This window comes from Armigeres subalbatus, chromosome 2 (genome assembly GCF_024139115.2).
Source record: "Armigeres subalbatus isolate Guangzhou_Male chromosome 2, GZ_Asu_2, whole genome shotgun sequence".
Classification (NCBI taxonomy): domain Eukaryota; kingdom Metazoa; phylum Arthropoda; class Insecta; order Diptera; family Culicidae; genus Armigeres; species Armigeres subalbatus.
Window position 1 is genome coordinate 1439252 of NC_085140.1, and position 17579 is coordinate 1456830.

The window sequence follows — 17579 nt, forward strand, 5'->3', positions numbered from 1 at the left end:
GGAAAAAATATGCAAAATTCCTTCATATTCACTCAAATTTAATGATTTGCTATTCTTCCACCACATCCGTAAGATTTCAGTTCAATACATTAAGAAAATACAAACAACCATGCGTTCACCATCATTTTACATGCAATTGAGTCATTTTAGACCACCATTCGGGCGTTTTGCCCCAGGCTTATTTTTACAACATTTTTTAAATGCGTTAGAAAGTCATGAAAACCTTATTGTTTTGAATAGGAGATCATTGTGAAATGTAGCTGGGTTTGTAAATTTTGCACCTATACGTTGAAATGGTTGGGTATTCTTGTTTATATGGGCGAAAACATCGAAAAAGCTTAAGAGGTGCATTTTGGACCGTTCTCCCCTAATGCAAAAAATGTGTGGATCTACAAACAAAAGCGTAAAACCTCTTCCCGCTACGTCAAATTCGTTTGATCCGCGTTTGACTCCTTTTTTATGGACGATTTTAAAGCAAAGGGAATCTGTAGAGCTCCTGGTTGATCTTTATGTCAATCATAATTGACACATTTTTTTTGTCGGAAACCCCGCAGTTTCAACTACGACATTGTTAGTGTCTAATAAAAATTAAACTTACTTACCAATATAAAACCATCGGTAAAATGCGGCTTGCGAAGCATATCTGTCGCGCAATTTCAACAACACACGACTACAGGATCCCCTAATGAAGGGAACACTTACCATATTGCACCTTTAAAGTGTTTTTAGCGTCAATTTACGCAAAGACTCGACGGCAGCAATCCTATTGGCCGAATGCCAATGCCTCAGTACTGCTGCCTCAGTAATGCTGCCGGAATTATGAGCGCTGATAAGGATCTCGTACTGCTCGGATGACAGGGAAGTGGAAGGTGGATTGTCGTTTTCTGATTTTCCTCGCTTAGATTAGGATTTTTTGAGACATTCTTGTAGATAGGGTTCCCGCTTGACGTACGCCCCGTGGAATTTTGGAAATTTAGGATCCTCTTACTTTTCTATGTTTCTAGGGATGGTTTGATAATGGTGGATTGATGTATCAATAGCTTTTGAAAATTGATCAATAATATCAATTTCTTGAAAATCCGAAAAAAACATCACCTTAAAAACGCTTTTTGTGTATGGATAAATTAATTCTACCTCTTGATTGTATCTTGACAGATACGTACATAATATCTTCCTAGCTTTTGGAAATTTCTAAAGGAAATGGTATATTTATTAATTACAGCCAAGATGATTTCTTGAATGACAATTGAATTGTCATTAAAGAAATCAGCTGAATTGTTGAATTTTTATTCGCACTATTTTTTATTTGCTTCGTAAAGCAATGCTATCTTATTAAATATTCGGTTGTTTTGAAGGCTATATGTATACTAATTTACGCAATGTAGACGTTATATTAGTTAGACTTCAGTTCAATACAACCACTTGAATTAAGGGTGAATGACATGGCGACTAGCATACAGTAGCTATGGTCTGGAACAAGCATACCTGTTTAGTGCACGTTTCAAGGCTAGCCTGAATTTTTCGAGCTAGTTAAAATACAGCACCCCAGCGTTAATTATTTTATTGATCCTGTGTAGCACCAACAAATATAATTCAAACAATGGGGTGACTGGACAGCGACGTCAGCAAAGCAATGGGCTAAAGGTTGCATGTTGGGTGACGTGGAAATATTATAATTATGCTTAGCGATAAAAATCTTATATTAATGTATACTTTGCTTTCTTCCCGTCTGTTAATTAGGACCAGGCAACACTTGAATTTATTGGCATCTGTGTATGTTACGCCAAGAATAAGTTTGTGATGCTATTAATATTAGATATCTGCACACAAATACTGCTGTGTTCACATATTAGTTCCTCCCAATTTCATGCAATCGTCATGTAGTATGTACAGCAAATTCAACGACGTGTAAAATGGCAACTAACCCCATCAAGCGAATTAATATTCGATATTCGATTAAATTTATTTCGATTTAAAAGTATAGTGAGATCGATTGAATGTTGCGTTTATTTGCATGCTCCAAATATGTGCATGAAAATACATTTTTAATCACAACATATTTTTATCTGTGTGTGTAGGTACTATTATTAACAAATAATGTTCTCATATTAGCCGAATTCGCAAACAAATCATACGACAGTGCAATTAACGATACTGCAAGTGTTTCTAAATAAAATTAATATGGTTATACGGCTCTAAACCTGATTACGTGATAAACTTATAATTCAAATAAAAAAAAACATGGAGATAAAGTAATAAAAAAATCCAACCCTGGAATCCTGTCTAGAATACACGCTTGAGTGCGTGATTCACTTTTAACAATACTGTTGAATAGAGTTACTGTAAGTATAATACCGACTATACTTCAGTGATGAACTCTGATTCTGTTATCGAGGTCGTCGCTCCTGCTCGGGTTGGTGCGATTTGATGTGGCGTTTGTCACACTGTGACCAAAAATAACATTGATTCATGAGAGGTGCCCCAGGCTCTGTAATAATCAATCGTAATTTTTATCGGAAGTAATGAAAGGGGGAATATCGTTTTAGCGAAGTCATTCTGAGGAGTGAACATCGTCTTTGGCTGCTTTGATGCGGTTGTATAGTTAACTGATCGCCAATTGGAGAAGACATTGAGTGCCAATTTGCTCTATTTGGATGGTGATGAGTATAGTTGAGACAACTTGAGATGTGGAATTTATACTGGATCCCATGAAAAAGTGGATAAAATGTGGAGTATGCGAAGTAAATGAGCCTTCTTTCAGAAACTGCACAAGTAACAGTTTTGGCCAAAACGAGATTTTTATATGTTCTGAATCCTGTGTATGTGTCCATTCTAATCCCCATTGGCTGGCAGTCCTGGCAGTGATGTTATGGAAAAACGCTGACTGTATTACAAACCGATTTAGTCCGGGAGTTAGAAGGTACGAGGTCTACTGCAGCTCGAGTGACCCTGGTATTTCATGACCTAATGCGCGGCACACTTCGATCCTCATTTTTATATATTCTGAATCCTCGTCTAAAAATACGTAATCTGGCAAAAAAAACGAAAACAAATTTTTTGTTCGGAAATGTATGATTTTTTTCTCTTTTGTTTGACGAACTATATACGTTCGGTACCTTAGTGCAAATATTTCGGGGCTGATAGATCATCATATTTGATGAAAAAACTGTTCTACGCATATACTGAAATCTCAAAGACAACTGAGTTATAGTATTTTTAATGTTTTAATGCCTTAGAGTGAAATCAGTAGTGATTCAGTTAGGTTGCAAATTTTCGAATACTATTCTAGTTTGAATATGAACCAAACGGTGTTGAACTTAATCTAGAATTAAAAAAACACCTAAATAAAGAATAAAAAAAATGAACCAAAATAGAACTAACTCACAGGCTTCCCCAGCAGTGTTCTATTCACGTTTGATTGTTTTTCTATTAAATGAAAGTCTGTTATAGGAGTTATATATATAGGAGTTGTGCAAAGAATGAAGCCAAATCTACCTATTGAACTGTCAAACCGTCTGTCTGACTAGCAAAGTATGAATTGAAATGTATTAAATTTGTTCTAGAAACAGCTTCAAAAAACCTTCAATACACACGTGTTTGCACTCTGTGGGTGACTTGGTTATCGAATTAAGAAGCTTTAGAAGTGATTCTAGCAATTTCAATATGACATCGATGCTAAATGATTCGATATCTGTCAAAAGTAATCTTGCTCTGCGAGCAGGGTTATTTGATAATTATTGAGATGTCACTTCTAAGTTTAATTTAATGTTAATTCTCCAAATGAGACAGACCCTAACTATTAAAAAACCTTAAGGTAGCTATACAACAAAACCGCAAACCTTGCAAACCACGTGCTTTTTCTAGTGATTTTTCAAGAGCACGAATTGAGAGAACCACAACGCTCATGGAGATGAAACATTCGTAGATCGTTTGCTTACTTATGCTAAACAATGACTTTAATTTCAGCATTGTACGAAAATTATTACGCTAGATTTGAACTTTTGATAACAGAAGTAGAAAACCGTGTAATGATTTTAAAATCACATTTTTTTGAAGGGTTCCGTCCACTTTCTTTGTAATTTGGTTCTAGATTCCTTAGATTGAATTTGTTTGAATAATATTTTGGAGCTCTTTGGAAGAATCAGTGAAAAAACGGGACAAATAGAGATTTTTTTAGATTACGACGGGACAGCCCAAAAAGGTCTGAAAAACGTGACTGTCCCGTTAAATACGGTACGTATGGTCAGCCTAGGTATAGGCTTCCGAATCAGTGCTTTATCATGACAGCTAGCAAAAAAAAGTCTATCACGGTATGCTACATATCGTAATATGTATACAGATATGATGGGTGAGAGACTTTTTCATTCTTATTTGAATCGAATCACTGCTCATGACCAAAACACTAGCTCATTTTTTTTTATAACGCACGAGGAAGGCACCAACACTAATGTTAACTCATCTTATAACATGTGTATCAAATTTATTGTTCAATATAAATGAATCGTTTTATCCACCTCGGCATCAATTCCCGTCCGCGGTAGCATCATTTCAAATAAATGACTAGATTTTTGTATATTATCAGATTTACAGATACTTATCATGCGCCAGTCATTAAGTTATTTTTTTTTGTGATGTTATCAAGTTATTAACGGGTTTTAAAAATTTAGTAAGATACAAATTAATGCTGTTATGCAGATAATTCAAATTGTATGACACTGACGTTATTCACTTTATTAATTAGTTTAGATAGACAGAATTTGGTGTATGCTTGAGAAATGCATTGTAAAAGATGTTCTAGTTCTCGTTATCGCATATTATTTTTGAATGTGTGAGTTGACATAATCGAGTCATTGCTGTAACAGATAAATCATTAGTAGTAATATCATCATTAATACACTTATGCACATTCTATACTACACAGTAGCAAACGCTTATCAGAAAGCAAATGTAAGCTTCGACTAGGCGAGTAACTTAACTCACCTCATACATGAAGGCATTTTACGCTCAAAAACATAATAAACCTTACCAAATATTGGATCAGTGTCTGATAACTGAAGGCACAACGAAAAAACTGCTCAAACGAAATAGGGACCATCGATCCGCTTTCATTTCAGATTGACACAGTGTCAAGATAACGTGAAACAGCTACCGAATACAGTTGAAGAATCAGAATTACTGTTGATTTTTATTGGACAAAAATGACCTTTGATTTTCTGATTGTATGAGTGTTAGCAAATTGAATTACGTAAACTTAGCTTAATTTGTACATCTACGCAAATTTTACAGAGCTTTCGTTATTTATTCGCACAGGTTATACAATTATACATAGTGTAATGAATAATACATGCAATTTTTTGCTCCCTCTTCTCTGTCTAACTGTCCTTTCAATATGTATATCCAGGGTTTTTTACGCGATCAAAATTGAATAATTTCTTGGTTAACCTGAATTTCCACAGCTTTGCAAATACCACATGATTTTTCTTAGATTTTTTTTTTCGTGGAGTCGACTCAACGTTTCAAGGTCTTAATCAGTATTTAATTGATGATGCTAGCACTGATTCTGCACGGGGATACGGCGACATGCCAAATTATTTTAAAACGAATAGTGAAAAGTTATCACAACATAGCGAGTATAGCTTCAACGTCTGTTCTCTGTGACTAAAATCAAACCGTGAAAAAAACCAGGTTGTATTAGATTGTCTTCGGTTACTAGAACTTTTACTCCTAACTTTTAACAAACCGAGAAGAGTGTCACTGTCACGTCTACCATACGGTAGTATACCATGCGGTAGGTAAATTTGCAATTTATCTCCAGGTTGGTGCTTCTACTTTTGGTGTCTGGGTGGCATATGCTTATTTACCTATTTGTTCATTTTGCACGAACGGATCATGTGTAGTTAGGGAAATCTGTATGAAATATGCTGGTTAGATACAACTCGGCATCATAATTTTTGTAGTTTATAATCAACATTTTGTCGCAAAATCGAAACGACTTGGTCAAAATTTCAGTAACAAACATTTGAAAAATTACATTGTTTCTTGGTGCTTTTTGTAGTAATTTTGGCAATTATCTTCTCATTCCTGTTAAGAAAATTATTATCGACTTGATGAAAATGAGTAGTAGAAAATTCTTCTTCATTAAAACATTTTTTTGTTCTTCAATTATTTTTAAACATGTACAGTAGACTGGCCCAGGAAACAAAAAGTTGGCTAATTCCACGGGGCACCCCCCAGGATTGTGTCTTTGGGTGAGAAAATCAATCTCTGAAAATTTCAGCTCAATCGCTTGTTGCATAAGCTGGCGCATTTGATTTGAAGTTTGTATGGGGATTTCAGCCAAAATGTATAGGAAAATACACCTCCGTCACTCATTCGATCTGGAAATTGGTTCTGATTGCTCGATTGACCTCAGAATTGCAAAAACGGCAGTTGGTATGCTACAGAACAATTTCACAGAACATTGCATGATGTTTAAATGAACTTTTATATAATTTTCGGCTGATTTATTAGGAGCTGATTTGTGTATTTTTGGGTTTTTTGATCGAATCGCATCAGCCGAAACCTATATAAAAGTTCATTTAATCACCATACAATGTTCTGTGAAATTGTTCTGTAGCATATCAACTGCCGTTTTTGCAATTCTGAGGTCAATCGAGCAATCAGAACCAATTTCCAGATCGAATGAGTGAATTGGAATTCGACAACATTTTTTTCTCCCCATAGTAATCTGGGCCAGTCTAATGTACAGTGATCGGCCGGCTTGGCCATCCAACTTCAATTTTAATTATTATTATTATTATTTTTATGTTGTTACTTAATTTTTTAAATATAATGTATCATGACGGCCTTCAGAAGGCGCTAGTGTGTTTTTTTTTAATTTGATAACCTAACTACTATGTACACAATAACAATAAGAATAACCTAGATTGGAACTAGCGCCCTAATTGGAGCCTGATCCGAATGCAAGCAACGGACCCTTAACTTTTCTTTACACTCACCAAAGCGTTCATGTAATGTTTTATCCCGGCTAGACGGTGGACCTCGGATGCTCTTGTCCTGGGAGGGGTGTTGAGGATCATCCTCAGGAATTTGTTTTGGACCCGTTGAAGTTTGATGTGGTGGGTTTTAGCGCAGCTCTCCCAGACCGGAATGCCATATTCGATCACAGGGAGGATGATTTGCTTGTAGACAGCAAGCTTATTTTTCAGGAACAATGACGACCGGCGGTTGATCAAAGGGTACAGTAGTTTCAACAAAACGTTACACTTTGTCACCGTTTTGTCAACCTGTTGCCTGAAAATAAGCTTGCTGTCGAGGGTCAAGCCAAGGTAGTCGGCCTCATTGGCTCATTCCACACTCGTGCCATTGAGGATGATTTTACAGTCCCCAGGCGGAACATGTTTAAGGGATTTGGAGTGGGGGAAAATGATGACCTGGGTCTTCGCCGCGTTGATACAGATCTTCCAGCTGGTGAGGTACTCTGTCAGGGCATCCAGGCCTCGTTGGAGTTTTGCCACTAGCGCTCTGATCACTCTACCTTTGTAGACGATGGAGGTGTCAGCTGTCATCATCAACAGAGACAGTATGCCGCCTTCTGGAGGTTCTGGCATGTCGGAGGTGATTGAAAAGATTGAAAAGCAGGGGCCCGAGGATACTGCCCTGGGGGACGCCTGCGACGATGTTGTGCGCATTGGAACTCGCTCCGCTGATTGAGACCCAGAATGTCCTTGCCGATAGGTAATTATTGATGATTTTCACCAGCTAGCTGGGAAGATTGTAGCGTTGTAGTTTGTACACCAGGCCATCATGCCATACATTGTCAAATGCCTTCTCGACATCGAGTAAGGCCATGGCGGATATTTTTGAGACAAACTTGTTTCGTCTGAAGACGTTGGTAATTCGAGTCAGTTGGTGTACAGTTGACCGACCGCGTCGGAAACCAAACTGATTTTCGGCAGACTCAAGTAACCGGTGATGAATAGCTTTTTCGAATAGCTTGGATAACCCTGAGAGAAGGCTGATGGGACGATAACTTCTGGGGGAGGAAGGATCCTTCCCAGGCTTCCGGATGGGATGACTTTCGCTGACTTCCAGGACGATGGGAAGTAGCTGAGCCGGAGAAACTGATTAAAGATCAGTGAGAGGTGCTCAAAGAACGGAGCACTCATATGTTTGAGCTCGAGCTCGTCAATTCACCAGCTGAGATCTCCAACTCCTCCGAGAAGTCGTTGGGAATCAAATGGATGTTATTAGCATGCTCGTTGACGATTGCTTCGTGTAGACTGACGATGTTCTGCCCAAGATTGTGTGAGCTGACGAAGTGACGACCTATTTCAGCGACCTTCTCTGCAGGAGTTATCAAGCGATCCTTAGAGCCATTATTGTCTAGTGGGATCAAATGTGGAATGGGCCGAGGCTTGGATTTTAGTATTTTGGCCATTTTCCAGAACGGCTTAGCATAACCTAGGAGAGTGCGGATCTTATTTGAGAAATCGTTATTTTTGAGGTCCACCATTCTGGCATGGATAATTTTTGTGATTCGATTGCAGCGTACCTTAAGCTCAGGCAGTCCAGTACGCTGGAACTGCCTGCGAGTGACATTCCACAATCGAATCAAATCTTTGGTGAGTGTATCGATGTTTAAGGAGTTACTTACCTGCCGAGCCGTCGGTACATGTTGCTCCCGGTCCGCCGTGATCGCCTCCTCGATAGCGCAAAGCCTGCGGTCGATACTTTCCGGCGTCTCCGGACGCACCTCGTAATCGACGGTGTTATCGACGCACTCCTGGAACCGCTGCCAGTTCACTCGGTGGTAGTTTCGCCGTAACTGCTGGTGCCGATTGACCGAGGAGCCCAGTTCCGCCACCACCGGATAGTGATCCGAACTGAGCTCCTGGTAGACGACCGGCTGCGAGACATGGTCGCTTAGGTTTGTTATGTACAGGTCGAGGGTTGCGTGGACACCGCACCGACTCAGCCGAGTGGGGGAATCCGGGCTCAAGATCGTGTAGTGGCCTTCCTCCATATCGTTGCTCCAGATGGTGCCGTTTCGATTGCCGCGACTGTTGCCCCAGGCTTGATGTTTGGCATTCAAGTCGCCGGAAATGATATACTGGCCTTGCCTCCGGGTCAGTTTGACGATGTCCCTCCGAAGGGCAACCGATGATCCATCGCCGGCTTTGGCTTGCGTTGGACAGTATGCCGCCATGAGCGCGATTGTGCCGACCGAAGTGGTGATTTCGGCCTCGATGACACTGAGCTGGAAGCTTGGAAGCAGACGACAGTTGATGCTGTAGCCTCCCCTGGTCGGCCGGTCGAGTCGCACGATGCGGAAGTCCGGGATGTTGACGTTCACCTCCGGTTTTAGGTGCGTTTCGGTGATGAACGCCACGTCTATTTCCTGCTCCTCAAGGAAATCCTTCAGCTCAATTATTTTGCTCTTTAGCGAGCAAGCGTTCCAATTGACCACCCTAGCAGCCATTTTCAATGATGAACATGCCAAGAGTGAAGACCTGGTCGAATCGGGTTTTGCAGCCGCGCAGTCGCGTGGCGAGCTGTGCGAAGATCGGCATCAGTTGCTCCGGAGTGTACAACTTCGTTCTCCGACTTCCGGTGGAACCCAGGAGGAGGGAGCGGGAGCCATTCGCTGGTGGATGGTGCCGACGATGTTGGAGCTTGGACCGATGCAGCTGCCGCTGCCGGTCGCTTGTGCGGCTGTAGCGGTGGGAGTATTGGAATCATACGACGGGGAGCCGGAATGGCTGGAAAGTTCACCTTGTTGATTACAGGAACACGGTTCTTCTTCGGAATAATCATGGTGGAAGCCTTCTTCCAGATTTCTAGGAACTCGGCTCGCTTTGGGCAGCCCTTTGTGGTGGCCCGATGTTTGTTGCCACAGTTGGCGCACTTGGGATCGGCCACCTCCATTTTGTCGCACTCGTCAGTCGGATGGGGTTCGCCACACTTGTTGCAGCGCGGCTTCATGCGGCAGTTCCTGGTTCCGTGCCCGAAATTGAAGCAGTTGGTGCATTGCATCGATATCGCTCCCAGTCAACGACGGTGTAATTTATAACGCCAACCAGCTTCAGGTCCTTCCAGGTAGTGGAGCCGTTCTCCAGATGGATCAGGTAAAGCTGGTCGCGATATCTCCTCGCCTTGTCGTGACGAGCGATCTTGTGCACGGCTACTGGCCTCAGGCTCTTCCTCCTTCATGTCGTGGAGTCCTCGCAGCAAAGCCTTGAGCAGCTTCGTGCCGGGGTGGTCATGAGTGTAGTACTCATACTTGTGGACCTCGAGGAACTCCACGACCGATTGATGATGGTCCTTGTTTGCCGGCATCACTTTAACGCCCTCGCTGCAGAGCCGAAAAGTACATTTCAGCCCCTTAGCGATCAGCTGGCGAATTTTTGGGCGTAATTCCGGCGGATCGCCCTTCACAAACACGGGCGGACACTTCTCCTTCCGCTCCGGTTGTACCTGCGGCAGCTGCGATTGGTGCTTCTTCCTCTTTTTCGGCGGAATCGGCCACCGCAGCTGTGATATGCAAAGAATGTTTATGCCAAATGCCAATTAATCAGTCATAAAAAAAAACCCTGACAATAATAGAACAAAACCTGCCAAAGCCGTCATTCCCCCTACCTCGAAAACTAATTTCTCGATTGCATTCGAATTATAATTCCCCGATTGAAACACTTCTCAGAATGTAACAGCTCCACGAACGGTGTTGAACTTAATCTAGAATTAAAAAAAAACACCTAAATAAAGAATTAAAAACCCAGATCAATCCACCTAGCGTTGGTGGTGCCTTTCTCGCGCATTAAAATAATAAGAAAAACACATAAGAGAGGTCGAAACAGCACTTTAGGGGGATAGATTTTACCTTTTCCATCAATTCATATGTATTTGCGGTCATTTGAATGCATTGCTGCAACCTCCGAAAAAAAAATTTTTTTTTCGTTTTTGAATTTTTTCCCAAGGGGAGACCCTTGGCAAAAAAACAATGTTTTCTTTGGAACGCAAAGACCGATCGGGCCAATTTTCAATAGAAAACAACTAGATCGCAATCCGCGTCGATTGCCACTTGTTGCGAGCAAATCGAATAATGCTTAGTACCTACCAAAAAGTGTGTCTCACATTTTTGTACACACACACATACAGACATCACATCAATTCGTCGAACTGAGTCGATTGGTATATAACACTATGGGTCTCCGAGCCTTCTATCAAAAGTTCGGTTTTGGAGTGATCCTATAGCCTTTACGTATACTTAGTATACGAGAAAGGCAAAAAAACAGCTCCCCGAACACACTTAAATCATTTTACAGATTTTGGTGAATTTCGCTTCAATACACCGAAATCTGAACAGCAGAATTTTTCGGTTTTTATTTCACCGATTTTCTGTTATTTTTCCTTTGTTCAACTGTCAAAACCACCAAAAACCTGTAAAATTATTTACCGGACGGTTCTGCTATTGAGATTTCGGTGAAATTTTACAGAATCTCTGCGATTTTATTTTAAATGTGAAAGCTTTCCTCGATGCATGCCTCCCCAGTTTCAATATGTACAAACAGATATAACTGATATGTTTGATGATCGTTGATCATCGTTAATATGTTGATCGTTGAACTATCGAAATTTGTGCCTAATGAATCTTTCGAATTCCGAATTCCATAAATATATGATCTGCTTCTGTATTTTGCTAATTCTGGTACAGAAATAGCATTATTCTATTCACACCCCGAGAAGCTATTACAAATGTGGCATGGAAACGTGTCGCCCTCGCCATGTAATCAAATTACCTGAAAACTTAGGAACAAGTTAAATCAAGAAAATTATTTAGCTCTTTTTTAGTGGAATGTTTTCACTTTCATAAAACGAGTTTAGCACAATTCCATTTAATTCCACCACTTCGTATTACTTTTACATATACCTATTTTGACCTCAACTGTAAGGTCGTTTTCAGTGTCTTCAGTGTCTCGTACTTTACTCGAAGTCGAGACACTGAAGACGACCTTACAGTTGAGGTCGAAATACGTATATGTAAAAGTAATACGAAGTGGTGGAATTAAATGGAATTGTGCTAAACTCGTCTTATGACAGTGAAGTTAAATCAATTAAACGTCAAAGGCATACGTTGTAGGGGAACGGTTCGGTACTTCATCCCATAGCTCCTATTCCCATCCCATTAAAAACAAAGCAATGAAAAGGAATTTGGTTGGTTTATTATTTTTGTGATTTTACCAGTGAGCACGCGTGTTAGCAAAAAGAAGCGACGAGATTGGTGCTGTATTTCTTTGTTTTGCGATGAGATGAATATATGTTTAGTGAGATGGTAAACGGAACAGTTGCCCTAATATAGAAATGAGAAGTATTTGAATTATCAATTACGGCACTACAGCATGCATTACGTTAGATGACCGGAAACTCCAAGCTCGAAACATATTTTACCTGTACCCGGCGATTTTTTCGTAAAACATCAACAAAATATCACGGATATAAAATCAGTACATACTATTTATTATCAAGGCACAATCATGCATATAAGTGTATACAGCTAACATAAATTCCATTAAATCCCATACTATATGTCAACATAGTTTACATTAAACTGGAGCAGGCCGTTGAGCAACAAATATTTGTTATCCAAATAACATTAATACAGAAAGCTGATTGCATAACGTGATGATCGGTTCTACGTCATACGATACTTTTCGGATGAAGCGGTCGGATGCAAAGAGCAACGATATTGGAAGCAAGCAAGGGGATAAGATAACATTCCATAGAGTATCATTGACAAATATCTGATTTCAAATTTTATGTCAATAATCGTATGATACAACGTATGTTGTTGGTATTCTGTTATGGCAACTGTTGATAGTTCATTAATTCATTCCATGCAGTCAATTCGATTAAAAATGCATTCTATAAGAATGCGTGTCGAGAAATAATCTTTATATACATCTATAAAAACCAATCTATGTATATATGTTCGTATGTATGTTCGCTAACTACTTCTGAACCACTTGGCCGATTTCAACCAAATTTGGTACACACATTCTCTATCCTCAGGGGAAGTGAACAGAGAGAGTGGGATGGTTATTTGAAAAAGGGGGACGGGTGGTGGGATGGGTTTTGTTAAGAAAACGGGCAATTTAGAGTGAATTATGAACCGCTGGACCGATTTGAACCAAATTTGATACACACATTCTCTATCCTAAGGAAAAGATAACAAAGAGGGTGGGATAGTCATTAGGAAAAGGGGGAGGGGTTGTCTTTGGAAAACGAGCCACTCAGTGTAACTCCTAGCCCCCAGGACCGATTTCAATCAAATTTTGTACACATATTTACTGTGAGGTGCCGATCATATGAGTGGGTAATTTGCGAAAGGGGGAGGGGTCTGGAGGGAAGGGTATTGTTAAATAAGGGGCAATTCAGTGTCTTCTGAATCCCTGTATCGATTTCAACCAAATTTGGTACACACATTCTAAGGAGAAGATCGAAGAGAAGATTGGTCCTGGGGGTGGAATAGTCATTGGGAAAAGAGGGAGGGTAAGAGGGGAGGGATTGTCTTTACAAAACGAGCGATTCAGTGTAACTCCAAGCTCCCAGAACCAATTCCAACCAGATTTGGTACACATATTCTATATTTTTGAAAGATGTTTATTGAAAAGGTAGAAGGGCCATAGAAATCTATATATTATATATATTATTTATAACTCAATGTTTGTATGTTTATGTGTATGTTCCAGCATAACTTCTAAACCCCTTGGCCGATTTCAAATAAATTTCGAATACTCATTCTTTATCTTAAGGAGACGACGATAGTGGTGTTAGGAATGCTCTTTGGAAAAGAGGGAGGGTGTGTGGGGAAGAGTATTGTTCAGTTAACGTTTGACTCGAAGTCCACTCCGGATGGCTTAATACCCGACATATAGGCAATTAACTTCGAATGTACTGATCTCGAGTGGCGATCTCTCTTCGCTTGTGTGGTCGTGTTGGGATCTGACGACCAAACTGGCACAACCTCACACAGCCCTACTTCATTGAGCGCCGTTGCTGATGAAGAAAGTGTGTAGGAGCCTGACAATACTAAATACTCATCCTACTTGGTTGAGATGTGTACAAAAATACATTTGAGAGAGTTAGTTCTGAAAATGTATTGCGAGAGATCGGCTGGTACCTGGTGCTTGGAATTTGGTTTCATCAGTACCCGCTAAGCTGCGGTGGACGACGGAGGTCCTTCGTAGCTTAGTAGGGAAAGCACCTGTCATGCGAACTGGGGTCGTGGGATCAAACCCCACCGAAGGGGCGGTTACCCTCCAATACCTTTTCCGAACTAAATCTATCACATGTTGTACATATGTTTGTATGTTCGCTAACTCATTTTGAACCACATGGCCGATTTCAACCAAATTTGGTACAAACAGGGGAAGTTAACAAAGGGGGTGGGAGGGTCATTTGGAAAAAGAGGAGGTGTGTGTTCTGTGTAACTTTGAACTCCCAGGACCGATTTCAACCATCTTTTGTACACATATTCACTATAAGGAAACTATCATGTGGGAAGATGATTTGGTGAAGGGGGAGGGGTTTGGAGGGTGGGGTATTGTTCAGAAAACGGGGAATTCAGAGTAAATTCTGAACCGCCGATTTCAACCAAATTTGGTACACACATTCTCTATCCTAAGAAGATAACAAAGGAAACATTCATAAATTACGTAACGCTCTGAGGGGGGAGGGGCTTGCCCGAAGTGTGACAATCCATACAAAAAAATTCAATGATTCATACAAAAAGTGTGCACACTTAGAATGGAATACCGAAGTCGGTTCATTGTTCCAACCGAACCGCATCGGTTTACACCAAAGTAACAACACTTCGTTTTAAATGTAGCTTTATGCCACATGAAACCGACTATTCTGTCGTAGTAAAAGGAAATTGACAGATGAGAAAGCAAATTGAACCGAAAAGTACGATTAATCATTTTTATTTCGTACATTCAAAGTTAATTGCCTATATGCCGGGTATTAAGCCACCCGGAGTGGAAATTAATTACTATGTCTGAAACTCGATTATGCATATACACAACGTGTGATAGATTTAGTTCGGAAAAGGTATTGGAAGGAAACCGCCCCTTCGGTGGGCTTTGATCCCACTACCCCAGTACGCTAGACAGGTGCTTTCCCTACTAAGCTACAAAGGACCTCCGTCGTCCTCCCCAACTTAGCGGGTACTGATGAAACCAAATTCACAGCACCAGGTACCAGCCGAACTCTCGCAATACATTTTCAGAACTAACTCTCTCATATGTATTGTTGTACACATGCCAACCAAGTAGGATGGGTATTTAGTATTGTCCGGCTCCTACACACTTGCTTCATCAGCAACGGTGCTCAATGAAGTAGGGTTGGTTGGTTTCACCTCAGAACGATAGAAAACAATACGAACTTGCATTCTGAGGTGATAAACTGCAAAGAAATCCTCTGCTTGTCACTTTTATTCAAAAGCGGGGAAGTCGACAAAGAGAACCCTCTCTTGTGACATTCGCCCTTTTACCAGATAGAGCTTGAAATTATTTTATATAAAGGCTGGACATGTTAATAATTCATTATAGTTCCCAAATCTTTTGGTAGATATTATGCATCTCGAGATAAAATAGAATACTGCGACTTCCAGCTGATTGCTTCTCAGGTAATCGCAACGGTCACTGAACACAACAGAGTCAATGAAAATCTCACCCGCCATATGCACTTGCCATGATAAACACTCTCCATGTACTCAGTGACTCCGGTTGCCTCTCACTAATACATGTCATATCGCAGAAAGCACGTGGTTTTATTTTGAGCGGGAAAATTCTGCCTATCTTTTAACACGGCGGCTATCTTGACGTTTACCTTCGCAGTCGAGCCTGCGAGTGTAAGACCGCCGCAGCATTCTAGAAAAAGATAAGCGCGACAATACTTCTGGAGGCTGTCATGGCGGTGGGAGGGACATTGCCTATGAATGGCAGTGGCGGCTGTGCTCGGGGCGGCAGTATGGTGAAAGCAGATTCGGGACAGTTGGGATTGTGTTTTCATACTTCTGAGAATATCTTGAATCTATCTATCTATCTATCTTCTATCTATATATATAAAACTCAATGTTTGTATGTTTGTGTGTATGTTTGTATGTATGTTTGTATGTATGTTTGTATGTATGTTCCAGCATAACATCTGAACCCATTGACCGATTTCAACCAAATTTGTAACACATTCTTTATCTTAAGGAGACGACGATAGGGAGGTTAGTGATGCTTTTTGGAATAGCGGGAGGGTGTGGGGGGAGGTGTATTGCTTAGTTATCGATCAACTCAGTGTAAATTCTGAACCCCATGGCCGATTAAAACCAAATTTAAAACACAAATTCTTTATCTTAAGGAAACGACGATAGGGGGTTAGTGATGCTCTTTGGAATAGGGGGAGTGTGGGGAGGTTATTGTTTGGTTATCGATCAACTCAGTGTGAATTCTAAACCTTATGGCCGATTTCAACCAAATTTGGCATAAAATTCTTTATCTTAAGGAAACGACGATAGGGGGGTTAGTGATGCTCTTTGGAAAAGGGGGAGGGTGTGGGGGAGGGGTATTGCTTAGTTATCGATCAACTCAGTTTAAATTCTGAACGCCTTGGCCGATTTTAAACAAATTCGGAACACAAATTCTTCATCATAAGGAGACGACGATAGAAGGTTAGGGAAGCTCTTTGGAAAAGAGGGGAGGTATGGGGGGAGGGGTATTATTTAGCAATCGATCAACTCAATATAAGTCTTCAACCCCATGACCGATTTGAACCAAATTTGTTTCCAATATTGTCTGTCCTAAGGAAGCGATTTTAGTGAATGTGGGTAGGTCATTTTAAAAGGGGGAGGGTGTAAGAGAGGGGTATTGTTTAGTTATCGATCAATTCAGCATAACTTCTGAACCCATTTATCGATGTTCACCAAATTTGGTACCCATATTCTATGTCTAAGGAAGACTATATCAGACTGGGTAGGAGTGTCATAGCTGAATAAGAGGGATTGTATACTTATAAAACGAACAGTTCGGGGCTTTTCTTGGCTTAGCGGTAAGATGCGCGCCTATAAAACGAGACCATGCTGAGGGTGGCTGGGTTCGATTCCCGGTGCCGGTCTAGGCAATTTTCGGTTTGGAAATTGTCTCGACTTCCCTGGACATAAATGTATCATCGTGTTAGCCTCATGATATACAAATGCAAAAATGGTAACTTGGCTTAGAAACCTCGCGGTTAATAACTGTGGAAGTGCTGAATGGACATTAAGCAGCGATGCGGCAATGTCACAGTGGGAAATGTAATGCCAAGAAGAAGAAGATGCATATAGACAACATCACGATCTCTCAAAACACCTCGAACTTCCCTGAAGGGTTGTTTACCTCGCCACAAAGGGTATCCAATAATTGCTCTCTGGAGGCGTCATTTTCCGAGCAGGACCAAACTACGTGATCGATGTCATCATAACCGGCTCCGCCCCTACATAAGTTGCTATCGACAAGGTTTATTCTGTACAGATGTGCGTTTAGTGAATAGTG

The 17579-nt window shown here is 40.7% G+C and overlaps 1 protein-coding gene across 1 annotated transcript in view; it reads left to right on the forward strand.

Moving 5' to 3' along the window:
• The first annotated feature begins 2680 nt into the window (after positions 1-2680).
• The window catches only part of LOC134217432 (homeobox protein Hox-A1a-like), an 82944-nt gene continuing 68045 nt past the window's right edge, over positions 2681-17579 (forward strand). Inside the window, exon 1 of the mRNA XM_062696197.1 lies at positions 2681-2741. Within this exon, the coding sequence (XP_062552181.1) occupies positions 2726-2741 (16 nt within the window). The 5' untranslated portion in view covers positions 2681-2725. The remainder of the gene's footprint in view (positions 2742-17579) is intronic.